The sequence below is a fragment of the Heteronotia binoei genome, chromosome 5 (genome assembly GCF_032191835.1).
Source record: "Heteronotia binoei isolate CCM8104 ecotype False Entrance Well chromosome 5, APGP_CSIRO_Hbin_v1, whole genome shotgun sequence".
Lineage (NCBI taxonomy): Eukaryota > Metazoa > Chordata > Lepidosauria > Squamata > Gekkonidae > Heteronotia > Heteronotia binoei.
In genome coordinates, this window is record NC_083227.1 from 45,145,449 (window position 1) to 45,163,908 (window position 18,460).

The 18,460-nt window shown below is 41.9% G+C and overlaps 1 protein-coding gene across 3 annotated transcripts; it reads left to right on the plus strand.

Annotated features, from left to right (window-relative positions):
- Positions 1–311: 311 nt before the first annotated feature.
- On the plus strand, positions 312–10,449 carry RPP14 (ribonuclease P/MRP subunit p14). Of its 3 annotated transcripts, none has more exons than XM_060239400.1 (6): positions 312–457; positions 4,293–4,406; positions 4,529–4,613; positions 5,781–5,857; positions 6,661–6,739; positions 9,642–10,449. In XM_060239400.1, exons 2-6 carry the CDS (start codon positions 4,309–4,311, stop codon positions 9,717–9,719), a joined length of 417 nt encoding a protein of 138 aa, XP_060095383.1. In that variant the 5' UTR covers positions 312–457; positions 4,293–4,308; the 3' UTR covers positions 9,720–10,449. The 3 variants fall into 3 exon arrangements, with proteins under 3 accessions (XP_060095383.1, XP_060095384.1, XP_060095382.1); XM_060239401.1 differs by having other exon boundaries at positions 414–853; XM_060239399.1 differs by having other exon boundaries at positions 440–603.
- The last annotated feature ends 8,011 nt before the right edge of the window (positions 10,450–18,460 follow it).

The following is an 18,460-nucleotide window of genomic DNA, read 5'->3' on the forward strand; positions in this document are numbered from 1 at the left end:
TTGCATTCTAAACCACTGCCTACCAGCTATATGTAGCTCTGCTCACTGTACCTGATTCCTCGTCTGAAGAAGTGTGCATGCACTCACAAAAGCTTACATTTTGAATAAAACTTTGTTGGTCTTAAAGGTGCACTTGACTCCTACTTTGTTCTACTGCTTCAGACCAACACGGCTGGCTGCCCCCTTGGATCATCCTACTTCCCTAATGAACACGACATCTAACTAATTTAGCAAACTCGCTACTGGACACTAGAGGGCGTGTGTGACCCCAGGCTCTGAGCTGCTTACAACGGCCTCCTTCCCGCCCTTAAGGCTGACTCGCGAGCTGCCATTGGGCAAGAGCGTTGATTGGTTGTTGTGGTGTGGGGGAAGTTCTGCGCCGCTGTTTCCTTTTTGCCTCGGTCGGCTTGTGTGCGGCTGCGTAGTCCGCGTGTATTTCCGGAGGTCAAAGTTTTAGGTCTGTGAGTACAACGCGTGTCGTCGCCGTCTCGTGTAATTGTCTCGCGCTGGCAGCGTGGCTGCCAGAGGCAGGTTCTGAACTTGCATGTCGAAAGAGCCTCTCCTTGGCCTGGTCAGGAGGGTTTAATCGGCTCCCATCCTTAGGTTACCTATGCCTGTGCCTTGGAAAAGAAGGGCACATTCAGAAGAAACGAGAAGGGAAGAAGCTGCTCTTGTCATTTTGTTCCTTTCCAAACGTCTCTCTTTCTTCCGCCTCCCAGTGACGTTCTCTAAGGGATCATCAGCAGGGAGGGAGGCCGATTGCGTTTTTTGCGATTTGCCTCCCCCCCCCCCTTTTGCTGTGTTTTGCACGACACTAATATCGGCAGAAATATACTTCAAGCTTTTTAAAAAGGTAAAGGCAGTCCCCTGTGCAAGCACCAGTCGTTTCCAACTCTGGGGTGACGTCGCATCACTACGTTTTCAGGGCAGACTTTCTACGGGGTGGTTTGCCATTGCCTTTCCCAGTCACCTCCACTATAAACACACTGACCGTTTTATTTAAGAAACTTGAATTAAATTTAGCATGAAGAAGAACTGCAGATTTATACCCCGCCCTTCTCTCTGAATCAGAGAGCGGCTTACAATCACCTGTATCTTCTCCCCCCATAACAGACACCCTGTGAGGTGGGTGGGGCTGAGAGAGCTCTCACAGAAGCTGCCCTTTCAAGGACGACTCTGTAATGGCTAATCCAAGGCCATTACAGCTGGTGCAAGTGGAGGAGTGGGGAATCAAACCCGGTTCTCCCAGATAAGAGTCCACGAACTTAACCACTACACCAAACTGAGCCTATCAGTTATGGGTGGATTCATCAGATATACTTGTGTGGGAAGGTTTAGCAGGTGTATTTACCCTGTGTGTACAGTTCCTGTGTGTGTATGTGTGAACGGACCACTTGATTTTTTTAAGGGTTTGTGTTCATGTGCGCTGAGGTTGTATGTAGGGGGTAGGTAAATATACATATTGCCTTTGCTGGCACAGCATGGTGGTGTCGAGTGATCCTGTTTGGTCTTGTGGTTAATGTTTCTAATTTGCAAAAGAGATCGTGGTAGGCAGGGCTGCTGGCTGTCTTCCACTTTTGTGGAACATCCCGGCCTTTCCCAGCTCTACCTCTTGCCCCAGTAACCATCTTCCAACCTTCTTTGCAGCTGTTATCTGTGGTTGTGCTTGACTTCCAATTCTCTGGAGTGAGAAAGCATACGTACTACTAGCTAATTGGCAAGTGGATTTGCTGGTGTGTTGGTTATGTTCGAGACAGTAATTTCGCACAAAAGGACCATGTCAACATACTTGTGCATGCTAGAATATATTCCAGAATCTTCTGCAGTGCACACAATGGACTCACTGCCAAAAAGTCAGCGCAGGAAGGGTTCCTTGAAGATATAGGCAGCTTGAAAGACCCTATGGTTGTAGCCCGGTGTCAGATAACAATCTGAAGTATATCCTTCCACACGCTTAGATGAATGATCAGTGTGAGGAGCTGAAAACAAATCCTTGTGTAATGACTTTCCTTAACTCTTCAAGCTAGTAACTGAAATCAAATATTGCCCACCTTTACCAAAGTGGATCAGTTCCATACCAGCCATTTACAAATCAAAACTTCAAAATCTGTCTATCAAATATATCTCCTTTAAAAAAAATCTCTAACTCTGTTTTGTTAAACGTCGCCTCCTTTTTATCACATTTATCACTCTAATGCTGTGGTTTTCAAACTGCATTTGATGCTAATCAGGGGTTCTTCAATGAGAGGATAAGTAGGTGTGATCAAGCTTCCCTGAAATACAACAAAGTGGCTTCCCATTTGGAGTGTGCTGCTGCTGGGCAGGAGATGAGCATGTTCTTGGTCATTTAGCCTTTGCCATTGTCACACTTCAAATGATCAGGCTCACCAGCATCCTGATTAATAGAACATCAACCTAATACAGGGGTTGCCAAACTTGCTTAATGTTAGCGCCACATAGACTAAATGTCAGATGTTTGAGAGCCACAAGACATGAATGTCAGATGCTTGAGAGCCACAAGATGAAAGGAAGGCAAATAGGGGAGGGAGGTGAAAAGAAAGCAACTTTAACTTTAAATGCATTTTCCAAGCTCCCTGCTGGCTTGGCTTGGCTTGGAGAAGTGATTTAAACTCCATTCCCATTTAATATCACCCTGGCAACTTTATGGCATTAACCGCATCTATTAAAATGAGGTTGCCAAGATGCAGTCCTTGCAGGGTGTATGTCTCTTTGCTCACAGGTTTTGCAGTAGCTGTTGCTGCTGCTCCTCTCCTGCCCTGATCCATTTACCCATTTCCCCTCCTTCCTGTGGTGGGGCAAAATGAGATGTTATGTTATGGAAGCAAAGTGAAGTTTCATTTTGTCATGTTCCAGACTGGAGATGAGGGAAGGAGTCAGTGGGTTTAAGTGAGTGTGATTTTGTTTAGGATTGCACTGTTAGAACCATAACATATTTTAAAAAAAATGCTAAATAAATTAAATCAGAAATGCCAGTTTGGGGGTGGAGGTCAGTCCTGTGTTCCATCCACTGGTGAGTGTTCTTCAAGAGCACCTGTTCTGGTCACAGTCCTGGTTGTTATATATGACGTTGCAATCTGCATGGGAGTTAAGCATACTTGAAGTTTTTTATATTTTTAATTGTAACCCCCCAACAGAAATAGATCATGTATTTATAAAAAAAATAAAAATAACAATGGTAGCGGTCTATAGATAAGCATCTATAAAAGATTTCCAAATACTAAAAATAAGTCTGTGCACAGTTTTGTATATGTGCTGTACGTTCTCATTTGGATAAGGTTGCAACGTCCTCAATCCGTTGCATTACTGGAGGTGGCATTTCCTACTCCAGAGTTGTAATGTGAGTCTGAGCAACAGTTAAGGGCACAGAAGGTTCATTTTCACTGACTATCAGTCAGCTTTCAGGATCAGACAAATAGTTTAGAAGTACAGGGACATCCTTAAAAAGAGGCCGAATAACTGGACAGGCCCAAGCCTTAAGAGATGTGTGTTGTAAGTCACAGTGGCAGAAGTTAGATGCTTCTGTCCTTTACTAAAAAGATGTTGTGTCCATTATATCCTAAACATGATTTTTTTGCTGAACAAATTGCTGCTGGAGGTCCATAGAAAAATCAGGTGTAAAATCTAGGGTCATATCCCATTGCTTTGGTAAAACAGGGTGATCTAGCTCCTTATTCAATTCATTTCTGAGATTTTGCATATCATATTTAAGTGTACTTGCAGATACTGATTTCAGTGAGTGTGCACTCACTCAATTTTCTAATGGATTGTGGCTTATTTATTATATTCAGTTTATAGGCCACCCTACCCTGTGACTGTTCCCTAAGCAGGATAATTTTATTGATGGCAATGACAACAAAATTGGGGGGGGGGGGGGGGGAATTGATGGCAACACTTACTGAAATCAGTATTCTCCATTGCCATCAATAAAATTATATCTGTATTTGAAGTGACTGTTTGCTAAAGGGAGGCGGGTTTAGTGAGGTCCAAAAGACTCTTGAATACCTTCAGGGTGACTTTTCAAATAGTTTTATTTTAAGCATTTGTGTGGTATTCTTTTTCTTTTGTACCTTATGAAGTACAGCCATTTTGGCTTTACTGAGAGCCTACCTTACTACACTACCTTTATACCTGTCTTTGGAAATAATGTGGTACTTATGGGTGTACTTCATGCATCTGGTTTTTAAAGTGCTTTTTATTGGCTATTTCATACAAGCAGATGATACTTCATTGTAATAATGTAATTGGCTGCTTGCTCTTTGTTTTTTGTTTAGAGTTTTGCTTACTAGTATGATTGAATCTGGAGATGGCAAGGACTCCAAGCCTCCTTCCTATGAAAAAATAGTTCTTAAGAATGCTTCTGAATACTACTATCTGAAGGTCCATTTGTAAGTTCAAACTCCCTGTCTTTTTCAATTTCTCCTCCACCATTTAAGAAATTTTGTACAGCGTATTTCTTTTATGGTAGCTGGGACATTCTAACAAGACTTGATATAAATATAATTTTCAGGGAGTTCCAGGAAGTGGGCATTAGCCTGAATGCTGCTGAGTTCAAACTACTTATTATCTCTGCTCTGAAACGGCTGCATGGTGAGGTATGTGGTTATTGGCTTTGGATGACAATTTGACTGTCCTAAGAACTTTGCATTTCTTGATTTATTTACACAAACTGGGCATAAGAATCCCCCTGCTGGATCAGACCAGTGTTCCATCTAGTCCAGCATCCTGTCTCATGCAGTGGCCAACTAGTTCCTCTGGAGGGCCAACATCAGGATGCAGAGGCTGAGGCCTTCCCCTGATGTTGCCTCATGGCTCTGGGATTCAGATTTCAGGATTCTTTTCCCCATATACCCAGGTCTACTGGTCTAGGATTCCATAAGCTTCCCAGAGCACGAGCAGGATAATTTCCCTTTCAATCTCCCCATCTTCATTTCATGTCAACATTCTATCTTCTGAAGCATTCTGAGTCCTCATCCAGCTGTTTCTGGAGTTGTTGCTATTGCCACACACATACACACATACCACCATTAACTTATAAAGTCAGATTTTTCTATGTACCTGGAGAGTTTGGCAAGTGTATAGGCACCCCAGATTTGTCTGTAGGTGGTCTTTTTTAAAAATTATTTTTATAAACTTCATGAGCCACCCAGATGTTGTAGGACTCACTTAGAACAGTGGGGTGCAGACCCTCATTTATGTTTAATTGGATCTTCGGCAGCAGTCCTGTAAAGGCATGGTCCACTAATTCTGGCCATTTAAGCATCGGGGAAGAGGAGAGAGAGCAGAGAGTAAAAGCAAAAGCACGTAGATGCATCTGCCGTAATCCAGTGATGCTCTTTCCCTCATCTTGGCATTCCTAGTTGCACCTGCCAGTTTAAAGGGTTGGGCCTGTGCAGTGGTGGCAAGAGAAATGCATGGACAGACCAAGGTGGGGCTAACTCAGGCAATTTAGGCACATGGGCAAGCCACTTCCCAGCAAAGAAGTGCCAGTCAATTTCCAATAAGCTTAAGAACAAGAGAAGCCATGTTGGATCAGGCCAATGGCCCATTGAGTCCAACACTCTGTGTCACACAGTGGCTAAAACCCAGGTGCCACCAGGAGGTCCACCAGCCTGGTAATGAAAGTGCTGATCTCTCTCCATATTTATACATGACCTTTTAAGGGAAAAAAGAGAAGACAATTCAGCTTGCCAGGGGAGTTTTCTTTTTACTTTTGTGCTAGGTGACTAAAAGGGTTGCTTAAAGAAAATGTTGTTGTTTAGGTTGGTGCTGCCCTGCCTGTGGATGTGTTGTCGTATGAAGAAAAAAACTTGTTTGCCATACTTCGAGTCCCTAACACGTAAGATGCTACTCAGAATATATAATCTTGCAAGTGCAGAAATAGATTATATTTCTTATTGGACTAAAGCAGGGAAGACGATCTTTTAAATTATTAGACAAGGTACTGTAAACTTGATCCAGGTGTCACTGCGGTACGCGAGGCCACCTTGTGGTGGTTTTGGTGTATGGTTGCTTGTTCGGAGCTTATTGGCATGCCGGTTGTAAGAGTTGAGGGGGAAGGCACCAGGTGTTACATTAGCTATGTTAAGAAGCAAACACAGTTCCTAGACAGTTTTCAGACTTGCAGCAACCCAAAACTTTGGATGCATCAGGTCACTGTTAGCTGTGCAGCCTCCAAAATTAAGTTTGTTGAATTGGTTCTGGCCTGCTGTGTTGAAGTGTTGGACTCTTCCTATATGTGGGGCTTTGTATCTTGCCTTTCAGCAACTCAGGTGCTTCCCATTTGGTCACACAATCGTATTTGTGAGACCAAACCCTGAGTTTGCCGTCCTTCATATTTAATTCATTTACACCATGCCTTTCTCCAAACAACTTTAATTGTTCTCTTTGCTGCCATTAATATCTCTACAACAATCCTGTGAAATAGTTTAGGTTGAGGGTGTGACTAGCCCCAGGGTCACCCAGCAAGCTGCCATAGCAGAGTGGGGATTCAAACCTGGGTCTCCCAGATGACAATCTAACTTCTACATTGTGCTGGATTTTCATATACTTATTATACTTTATATAATAACCCTATTTGTTTTGCATGAACTTTTGGGTATGGTTTTCATTTAATTTCATGTAATTTTCTTGTTTGCTCAGTGGCCTGGTAAAGTTGTGGAGTGCATTGACGCTGCTGGATTCCTACCAGAACAGAAAGTGTGCTTTTAGGGTTATACAGGTAAGACTTAAACTATACAGTGACCTTACTCCAGATCCCAGGGCCATTTAAAAACATGGATGCTGTACCCGGTTGCTTCAGTGGTTGCTTGATATTTGCTTGTGGAGTGCATGGATGTGCAACATTTAAGTCTACCTAATTAATTCTGTTTACATTAAGAAATGGCTGAAATTCAGTTTGACCTTTACAGGTTTTCTTACGTTGTTATAGTCCCCAACCCCTGAAATTTAGTCGGCTGTTTGGATAACATCTTAACTATTATTAACCAGAATTTTTCTCCATGATGCTTGTTTAAATATGGTTTCATGTCTTCAGTACATAAGAAGAGCCGTGCTGGATCAGACCAGTGGTCCCTCTAGTCCAGCATCCTGTCTCATACAGTGGCCAACCAGTTCTTCTGGATGACTGACAACAGGGCATAGAGGCCAAGGCCTTTCCCTGATGTTGCCTCCTGGGTCTGGGATTCAGAGGGTCAGCGCACTTAGTATATTTGTTAAATATCCTTGTATATAAGAGATAATGGTTGTTCTCGGAGGTTTTTAAATTGTAGAAATCAGTGTGCTGTGTACAGTCATGATAGGGTTTTTTAACATATTTATTTATTACATTTTTATCCTGCTCTTCCTCCAAAGGGCTCAGGGCAGCATACCTCAGTCTCCTCTCTTCCCTCACAACAACTCTGAGATAAGTTAAGCTGAGAGTGACTGGCCCAGAGTCACCCAAAGATTTTCCACAGCACAGTAGGGATTTCTCACATCTAGGCCAACGCTGTACAGCAAACTGATTGTGAGAAAAGTAGTACCTCTGTGTGTTCTGAAGAGGCACCCTTGTTACTTCTTGTATAAAGGTAACGGTAGTCCCCTGTGCAAGCACCAGTTGTTTTTGACTCTGGGGTGACATTGCTTTCATGTTTTCATGGCAGACTTTTTGTATAGTCACTCATAAAAGTTGGGTTCTGTGTGGACAACTTTATTTTTTATGGGGCTCAATTCGAACAAAACCAGAACATGATATAGACAAATCTGGTTTAATGTCAAGCCTGTGTACTCCTTTGTTTCTGTTCTTTGTACTGAGATTGAAGACAGAACACTTGCATAAACAAAAAATGTACTTAGTGTGAGGATTAGATAGGTCCCAAAGTAAGTCACATCAGTTTTTTTAAAAAGCAAAAAACCTTGGAGGTTTCATTGAGTGTGACATCAGCCACAAAGAAGAAAGAACTGTATTCCCCTTTGACAGTGTAGGAATAGGATAGTGGTAAAGACACCGGGGGGGGGGGGTGGATATTTTAAAAGGAGCCATGATGATTCCCCCAGGATCCCCTTATCTTCTTCTTGGCAGGGCAGCCCCTTTTCTTTCTTTGTTTCTCTTTCTGTCCCACCCTGTTGTCTAGATGTATATGAACATATTTATTTTATTTTATTTTTCACATTTATATCCCGCCCTCCCCGCCAAGGCAGGCTCAGGGCGGCCGACTCAGTCTAGGGATCTGAGGGGCCAACTAAAGTCCTTTTTAGTCTTTGTTGATAATGGCACACAAGAGACCGATGGTAATTCAAAACTAACAAACTTCTATTTAACTTATGAGCAGAAATGGTCAGGTAGGAATTGAGGGTAGGTCTTAGAATGTGAATAGGCAGCAGAAATAAGGTAACTTTGTCTAAATATAAAGATAGTTTGTCACAAACACATAGGTGTTTAGTTGTACAGATAGGTCTTTAAACATGGAAGAGAGAGATTTCTTGGCAGTCTCTGCTTAGATTCACAAGCTTATTCATCTCAAAGACACTTAAGTTGATGTAGGCAGGAACATTCACTTAAGGTCTGCTATCCCTTCTTAACCACTTAATAGGGATCAACCCCCCCCCCTTTACTAGAAACTATTTTCCTAAGGGTTGAATGGGGATCCTTCTTGATCCTCTCACTCCCTTAACCTTATTTCCTAGTTAACTTTTATTTCTTAACTCCCACACCTGACTTTCTCAACAGTGGAATTCTGTTTGAATCCGCTGTCACTCAGGGTTCTCAGACCGGGCTAAAGCATTAACCATATATTGTCTGTCACAGGACCATTTTGTCAGTTCCACTCTGTCTATTCCTTTCTGTTTCTCATTCAGTTCACTTGAGGTTAAAGTGACCCCAGCATCATCTGTCTGTGCTAGAGCTGATTCAAAAGAAGTGGAGGGGGGAGTGAAATACCAATTGGCATCATTGTGATTGAGGAATACATGAAGCTGTAGAAAACTGAAAACTAAGTTTTATCAGCAACACCCTGTCCCTTTTCTGGGTCAGTTTGACTTCACTGACTGGTAAAGGCAAAGTGCCTGCATTGGCACATCATGAAAATTTGACTTACTGCTTCCATTTTCAATCTTTTTGCATCTTACACTGGGAACAACAATGGAATGTGTGAGTCTGACAACTAACTCAGTTTATGCTCATTACCTATAAACTCTGGTTTGAGCATTACACAGACAGAGCCTAGATATATTTGTGCAAACTCTTTCCCCTTTTATATTCTTGGTCTTGCTCTGAATACAACTTATGTTAGTGGGTCAGCAGTAGCTGATTTTAGTTGCTACTGCAGCAACAACAAAAAAGCCACTTCCTTTCCTTTCTTCCCATTATAGTCATTGAAATGAGACCTTCAGCTTAGCTCTTGTGGCACTAGCTCCTAGGCTAGCAGTGCAGAGTTACACCCTTCTAAGTCCATCAAAGTCAATAGAAAAGTGCAACTCTTGCATAGGATTGCACCACAAGTTTGGTCTCCAAGAAGTGTGAGTACTCTTCCAGTTCATTTGGTTCACATTGCTCAGATTTTGCTCTACATAGAAGATACTGGTGTAGCTGTTAATAACTTTGTTTTTATAGTGTTGTGGGTTTTGTTTTCCCTTTTTCCCAGACCTCTCCATTTCTTCTAGCATTGGCTGGGAACAGCCGAGAGCTGGTGCTGGATCAAATACCCAAGAAACGCAGCTGACGGGATTTGCAGAAAGCCAAGCTGTCAAAGATGCTGATTGCCCTGTCTAAGTGCAGAATCTTGGGGGCAAGCTTCCATGGACTTTTTCCAACAAAAACAAAAGTTACTGTGCTGTTCCTCGTACAGTCCTCCGTTCTGCGATTACACATCCAAGTAGGAAACAAGGCAGAATTAACAAGGACTTTTACACAACAAGATGTTGACACGTTTTCTGATTTAACAGGAGACACGAACCGATTACACCTGGATGAAGAATATGCAAAGAGGACAAGGTTTGGAAGACCAGTGGTCCATGGTGTTCTGATCAATGGACTTATCTCTGCTGTACTGGGGACTAAAATGCCCGGCCATGGCTGTATCTTTCTGTCTCAGGAAATTAATTTTCCAGCTCCTCTGTATGTTGGAGAAGAGGTGTTGGCAGCAGCAGAAGTGAAGAGACTGAAGAGAGGTCTTGCATATATTTCTGTGTCCTGCACAGTTGCCAAAAGTGGCAAGACAGTTATGGAGGGGATGGTTAAAGCTATGGTGCCAGAAGATCAGAACCCCAAGTCCTGACTACGTATCAAATTTTTCTTCAGGACAAAACACACTGCCAGTTTTAATGCCAGTATGGCTTAAGACTGAAGAAATCCATGTGGCAAAAAAAGATAAATGTATCTTATACTTACCTAGTTGTAATTATATTGTGTGGGGTCTTAACGCATGTCATAAAAGTTTTTGAAGTTCAGAATTAACTGATGTTTAAATTTGTTGGAACTCAGAAGAGTTAGCAGTAAAATGGTTTGGCATGGCTCTCTCATTTAAAAGGCTACAAGAAAATTACACCTTTGTTTAGTCTGTCTTTTGATGAGAATAGAAGTGGATCCCAAATAGTGTTTCAGCTGATGCAAGGACTTCTTTCCATGCAGTACAATTTTCCTGTCTCCAACAGGAGTCTGAAATTCCTCTAGAGAACCTGTTCTTGTGACAGACATCTCCCAAGAACAGGATTTTGGAAAGCATTTTGGGCTGCCACAGGAGGGAGGATGTGGAGAAATGGTGTTGTATAAGCGGAAGTCCTTGCGCCTGCGCAAACGCTAATTGGCATCCAAACTATAGGATGCCAGCCACATAAGCCTGAAATTCAGGTAGAAATGAAGAACATAAAGTGTTGCGTTTCAGGAGGGTAGCTGTGTTGGTCTGCAGTAGGACAGCTAGATCTGAATCCAGTTGCACCTTAAGGACCAACAAGATTGTCAAGGTTAAAATGGCTTAAGCTGCACTGATAATTACAGAAAATAAGATCAGTCATACTGGGCTGGATCAGTGGCCAGCCAAATGACTCAGGGAGGTATTCAAGGAGGGGAGGCTGGTGAGGGCCAGTGTTCCCTCTAAGCTGAGTTAGTTCACAGATTTTTAGCCTTCAGCTCACACATTTTTGTCTTAACTCAGGAAGGATGACCCCTGAGCACAATAATTTATGCAATAGCTCACAATTTTAATGCCAGTAGCTCACAACTTTAATACTGGTACCTCACAAAGTAGAATCTTTGCTCACAAGACTCTTCAGTTTAGAGGGAACATTGGTGAGGACCCCTCCCCCCAGCTCCTGCTATCGTTTTGTGTGTGTGTAATTTTAATCTTTTATTGTATTTTTCAAAGTATTTCGACGTACACCACCCTGAGCCCTGTCCTACGGGGAAGAGTGGTTTAAAATTCGAATTATATAAAATAAATAACTAAGCTGTAGAACCAGATAGTTAGGAGCTGGGCTTTTTTTGTAGCAGGAACACCTTTGCATATTAGGCCACACACTCCTGATGTAGCCAATCCTCCTAGAGCTTACAGTAGGCCCTGTACGAAGAGCCCTGTAAACTCTTGGAGGATTGGCTACATCAGGGGTGTGTGGCTTAATACGAAAAGGTGTTCCTGCTACAAAAAAAGCCCTGGTTAGGAGCATGTAACTTACCTTCCTTGAGTTCATTTATTTATGGCAATGGTTATTGCAACATCCTGTGCACTGGATTTATGTGTTTTGTAAAGTTTTGCTTATCTTAATCCTGTTGACTACTGCTATCAGTGTGGAACCCTAGCTATTACATTGGTGAGAGTGTGACTACTTTTCCCTGAACCTCCACAATAGGTTTTATAAACCTAAGGACTGCAGCCTGCAATAAGTTTTATTCCTCCTTTTTATTGCCTTTATATCCTGGGATGCATCTGCACAAGAGAAAACTGCATAGTCCAAGCCTATGCAGCATTTTAATCTTTAATACAATCAGTATTTCTCTGCAACTGCTTACATAAAGTTGTGGCATCCAAGTAGTCCTTAAACTACATGTTAAATATGGGGATGATCTGTTTTATGGCCAATGCTGTTTAGGCGGGATGAACTTAAGCCTTACCCTTGTTCATCTGCATGTGAAATGCTTATCAAGAAAGTGTGTGACTAGGGTTGCCACAGATCTAGATCTGTCCTGTCCCTTTAACAGGCTGAGTGCGTAGAAATGGGCAGCTGAAGCTTTTCATGGCATTGGAATAAATAGCACCCAATTAATTCTCTCTCTAATTTAATTTTTCAATTTATACCACGCCCTATCCTGCAAGTGGGCTCTAGGTGGCTTGCAACATTAAAATGGACTGCTGTCCTAGACACTGGAAGAAATCTTGGCCTAAGTTCCACACTATAACTCCCATTATCAGTTCATTATCCATTCTGGACCAATGACAACTATGTGAAACATGAATGACATCCCTCATGAAATATGAATAACATCTCTCATATCTGATGAAGGGAGCTTTGACCCAGAATCATAGCGCTAGAAGGGGCATCCGGGGTCATCTAGTCCAACCCTCTGCACAATGCAGGAAATTCACAAACACCTCCCCCTAAATTCACAGGATCTTCATTGCTGTCAGATGGCCATCTAGCCTCTGTTTAAAAATCTCCAAGGAAGGAGAGCCCACCACCTCCTGAGGAAGCCTGTTCCACTGAGGAACCGCTCTAATGGTCAGGAAGTTCTTCCTAATGTTCAGCCGGAAACTCTTGATTTAATTTCAACTCATTGGTTCTGGTCCTACCTTCTGGGGCCACAGAAAACAATACCACACCATCCTCTATATGACAGCCCTTCATGTACTTGAAGATGGTGATCATATCACCTCTCAGCTGCCTCCTCTCCAGAAGCTTATTCCTGAAAATCTGTATAGTCTGTTAAGGTGCTGCTAGACTCAAACCTAGCTGTTCTACTGCAGACCAACATGGCTACTCTCTGAAACTATGAGCAACACATTCCAGTGCTAAGAAATCCTCTGGTGGTTTATAATAAATGTTAGTCCTGAAATTGGCAACTCCAGGAAGGATAGAATTACAAAAAAATACACTTTCCTGGGATAGTCTTGTCAGCTTCATCTCAAATATATCATTGATTGAATAGCCATTGACGAGGCATAGCAGAGAAAGGGGATAAGCAAAGTCCTTGTCTGAATTATCAGCAATACAATCCTCAGCAGAGTTGCACCTTTCTAAGACTGCAGAAACCAATGAGCTTAGAATGGTGTGGCTCAGGATGGTACTGCAATTAGAAACAGACTGCAGTTTAATAGCTTTGAAAAAGCAAGGTCATAATATCAAGATGTCCAGTATTTTTTTCTTGCATGTGTTATTCTTGAAAGCTAAGATAATGTTTCATGCTCTTACTATTACCTGAAAGATGCTCTAGAAAACCTTTGGCTTTACCCATAAAAGTAGGGCATGATGATAAAGCTAAGCCCTGAGGTCATGAATTTGCACAACATTTATGGGGTGGTGTGGGGAAATCCCGACTAATCTGAATGAGCAAACATTCCATTCAGTATAATTGTTCCTTCTCAAACAGTTTTATTTTGAAATCTTTGGGAACTAACAGTCATGAACATGGTAGGTGTAAAGGAGTTTCAATTTGATTGGTTTTAATCCAAGCCTTATAGAAAAACATGGTCTCCCTTTAAACATGACCAGCTCCTCTTTGTGTTGAAGACTGTGACTAAGACAGAAACTGCTTACGTAGCTGAAACACAGCCCAACACACATTCTTATTAAGGCTACAGTCTGTAATAAACTTGAGGCTAAAGTCCCACCAAACTCAATGGAACTATGTGTAGGACTGGGACTCATATCTGTAAATTGCTACAGTATACAGTTCTGTCTCTGAGACTAATTTGTTTTGCATAAAAGAGCAGACTAATGAATGATATAATTTTTCTGCTGTGTGTGTTGTGCTGTCAAGTTGGTTCCGACTTATGGCAATCTTGTGAATTAACATTCTCCAAAATGTCCTATCATTAGCAGCCATTCTCAGGTCTTGCAAACTGAGGACCATGGCTTCTTTTATTGAGTCAATCCATCTCATGTTGAGTTTTATTCTTTTCCTGCTGTCTTCAGCTTTTCTTAGCATTATTGTCTTTTCCCATGACCCTTGTCTTCTCCTAATGTGACCAAAGCATGATAGCCTCAGTTTAACCATTTTAGCTTCTACGGAGCGTTCAGGCTTGATTTGGTCTAGGACCCACTTATTTGCCTCTTAAAGTTCTCCTCCAGCACCATATTTCAAAGGAATGTACTATCTTTCTGTCAGCTTTCTTCATTGTCCGACTTGCATTCCCGTACATAGTAATGGGGAATTCTGTGGCATGAATTGACTTGCTTTTGGTTGCCAGGGACACATCATTACACATACGGATCTTTTCTAGTTCCTTAATGGTTGTCCTCCCCATTTTCAAGGTCCTTCTGACTTCTTACATCTCACATCTTAATAATGTACAATAAGCTTCCTCTGGTCTACCAGTGTGGGTTTGAGGCTACTGTGTGAGTGCAACAGAGTGATCCATTAATGTTCTGCTTTTTTAAATTGCAAACCCTCTGATTCCCAAATCCTTTGATTCTTAAGATGTCACTCAAAGCCATGTGAAAGTCCAATATGTACACTTTTCAGTTATTTTAATAGTAGCATGTTTTTCTCCTGAATAGCCTCTTTGATTTCTCTCTTTCTGAAAATGCGTGAATGACAGAGAAGGGATGGAACATGTGCAGAAACAAGCGTATTTCCCTTTCCGCAGCTCATAAGAATGAACCTTTGTAAAGCATTATGTCAGTTGACTACTCACTTGTTCACCAGTCATGTGAAAGCACTGTATTATATGGAGAAATGAGAAGGCCATCCACATTGTCTACCAGTTTGAAGCTGGTTAAATAACAGCTTTGTGGTGCCTAATTATTTATCATATGCCACCTCTCTAGAAAATTGTTCAAGGTGACTCAGAAAATAAACATAATGCAATAAAATCATAAAAACAGCCACCAAGGAAATAATATAATAAGCCATACAAACATCCAGCAGCCTAAAATGATATTCATAAAACAGGTCAGAAGCATACCATTAGAAACAGCAAGAACAAACAAACAACCCCCCCCCCTTAGTTAAAAGCCTGGGTTCAAAGTGTCCTGGCATGGTCCCTAAAAAGACAGTCCCCCTGTGCAAGCACCAGTCGTTTCTGACTCTGGGGTGACATTGCTTTCACAATGTTTTCACGGCAGACTTTTTACGGGGTAGTTTGCCATTGCCTTCCCCAGTCATCTACACTTCCCCCCCAGCAAGCTGGGCACTCATTTTACCGACTTCGGAAGGATGGAAGGCTGAGTCAACCTCGAGCCAGCTACCTGAAAACCCAGCTTCCATCGGGGATTGAACTCAGGTCGTGAGCAGAGCTTAGGACTGCAGTACTGCGGCTTTAACACTCTGCGCCACAGGGCTCTTAAAAGACAGTAGATATCAACAAATGTATTGTGGAATATGCTTTTGTGAACCAGAGCCAACTTAGGGTTGCATTTTGTGAGGTAAACAGTGCCAGCCTGAGCAGTTACCTGTTATAAATCCATGGGAAGTCAGTGGACTTCATGGTGACACTGTAATGCCCTTCAGTGCTGCTGTTATGGAGCAGAAAAAACATACCCAGAAAGGTTTGTCTAATTACTGAGATTTAAAGATAATTAAGTTGCAACTGACTTATGGTGATCCCTCATGGGGATTTTCAAGGCAAGAGATGAGCAGGTGATTTGCCATTGACTTCTGTGTAGCAACCCTCTTCCTCGGTGATCTCCCAGAAAGGCAATCACTACAGCAATTACTAATTAAGAACTTCAAAACCCTTCCGGTGGCAGGGCTGAGGAATATGTCTCAAACCAAAGAATGTATGCTGAAAATCTGTATGTTGATGCGCTGTTGCCAACACAAATACCTCTGCATTCGCCATAATGATAAAAGCAAAACAGACTTCTTACTGTGTGGATGCAGATTTCAAGTGTGATTGATTTACTGCAGCAGAACCACCTGTTCTCTCAATAGTCTTTATTTACCAGAGTTGCCTCGTTGTTTTAACTCTCCTGTTAAACTCTTCGTAGGATTGCCCTGTATGTCTATTTGTGCTTATCGGGTTTGCCTTAAGAAGGTTAAGTTGCTTGTGGTGTCATTCTTCAGGCTTCAGCATCTTTAGAAGTTGACATTTCTTAATGTGGGTTCATCATCCTTTGTTGCAGCACACATGCAAACGCTTACACACTAAGTGTGTAATGTGCACTGTCTGCTGTTTCAGATACTACAGATGCTGGGAAATTGTCATAGAACATCAACAGATTATTATTTTTAGTATATCTATGTACTAGGTAGGGAAAGAGCTGTAGTTCAGTGGCAGAGCATCTGCTTGGCATGCAGAAGGTCCCAGATTTAAACCCCAGCTAAAAGAACCAGGTGATGCGAAAGACGTCTTCCTGAGACCCTGGAGAGCCACTGACAGTCTAAGTAGACAATACTGACCGTGCTGGTTCAGTAGTTTGATTCAGTATAAGGCAAGTTCATGTTCAAAAAACAAATGATATTTTGGCTCCTGAATTGGATCTGTTGTGGAGTCGATGAATGCAGCATGAGATAGAGCTGTCAGCAATGTATAATGGAGAAAGTAGGCTTGGGCTTTTACAAATATAGACCTGTTTAAAATGCTCTAAATAATTAAGTGTAGCAGGCTAAATAGCCAGACTAGCCTGAGCTTGGAAGCCCAGCAGGATGGGCCATGCTCAGTACTTGGGTGAGAGACCACTAAGGAAGACCAGAGTTGCTATGCAGAGGAAGTCAGTGACAAACCACCTCGGCTCATGCCTTGCCTTGAAAAGCCCATGAGGTGAAACTTCACGGGGCTCCCATGAGTGAACTGCAACTTGAAGACACTTAATTATTAAATAGATAAATTTTTGGCAGTGAAATGTAGCATGGTCTGCAAGCAACATCCTATTTCAGTCTTAGAAGGGTAGCCATGTTGGTTGGCAGTAGAGGAGCAAGATTCACGTCCAATGGCATCTTAGAACCCAACAAGATTTTGAGTATAATCTTTTGAGAGTCAATGCTCTGAATGAGAGGAGCTTTGATTTTTGAAAACTTATACCTTGAAATTTTTGTTGGCCAAGACCTTAGCTACGGGACTGGAATTTAGCTCTTCTATTTTGGTTTGTTATGGAAGAATGTGGATCGACTTCCATTTCCAGCCTACCATATCTCATTGCAAGCAGACATATGGAGAGTGATATTTTTGTCACAGTAATGGAATTTGTAAACTGGAAGAAGGAGAATTGCAGTGACCTCTTGTTGGCAGGAGCTTTTCCTTTTCTCCTTTCCTGCTGGCAAGCGAGCACGGCTGGTAAACAGCGTCTTTTGTTTGTTCTGCCACCACAACACGTTGCCGTGGTTAATGATCTTAGTTAACAGGTAGGTAACACAAAGCAAAGGTTATTCGGGACAGGTATTGCTGAAGAAGAGACTACTGAGGACAGGGAAATAGTTTCAAAAATCAGAGAAGGGAGTCTGCCCTAAGCATAGGTAGAGGCCAAAAAACACACACTGGCAGGAGAAGTTGACACTTATCTTAGACTATGTTTAAATAGTAGAGGTGTGTTGTATGAATTCTAGAAAGAAACCACAAGATGAGGAACAGCTACAGATTTTTTCTCTGCCAGCCAAACATCTTCCTTTTACATATTATATTTTCCTTTTCAGCCTAAATTGGCTCAATCACAAGGATCAAAATTAATACAGATGAGTTATTTATTTTATTTTATTATATTTATATGCTGCCCTCCCCTATCGGGCTCAGGGCGGCTAACAAGTTAAAACACACAAGAGTAAATTTTTACAGTAAAATCATAAAAATCATTAAAACGTCTTAACATATACAACATTATGGGGAAGAGGTTTCCAAGGAACAGCTCTAATGAGCCCTTCCTGGCAACCAACACCCCCCTCTCTACCTATATGTATGGCTGGCAAAGTCTTTCAATGTATCTGAAGAAGTGTGCATGCACACAATAGCTTATACCCAGAATTAAACTTTGTCGGTGTCAAGCATGGTGAAATTCCATTGATAATTGATTGTTTTAGAGTCCTTCATAACACTGGTCTGTGAAGTATCATGGAGGGTCAAGCTTTGTTAGCTTTGTTATTCTTTCCCTCCCCCCTTCTTGCTTTATTGCTTGCAAAGTAGAATTAATGAGAAACGAAACTAACTTGAGAAGAAGTAATCAGCACCTTCCCATACATTCCCGGTAGGGAGTGCGACACATCTGGGGAAAGCAAGGACAGAGTCCTGATAACACTATGAGAATGTAGACGTTTATGATAGTTTATGTGTGAGAGCTACCCCTCGCCCCACCTTTTAGAATCCTTTTGAAGTAAGCCTTA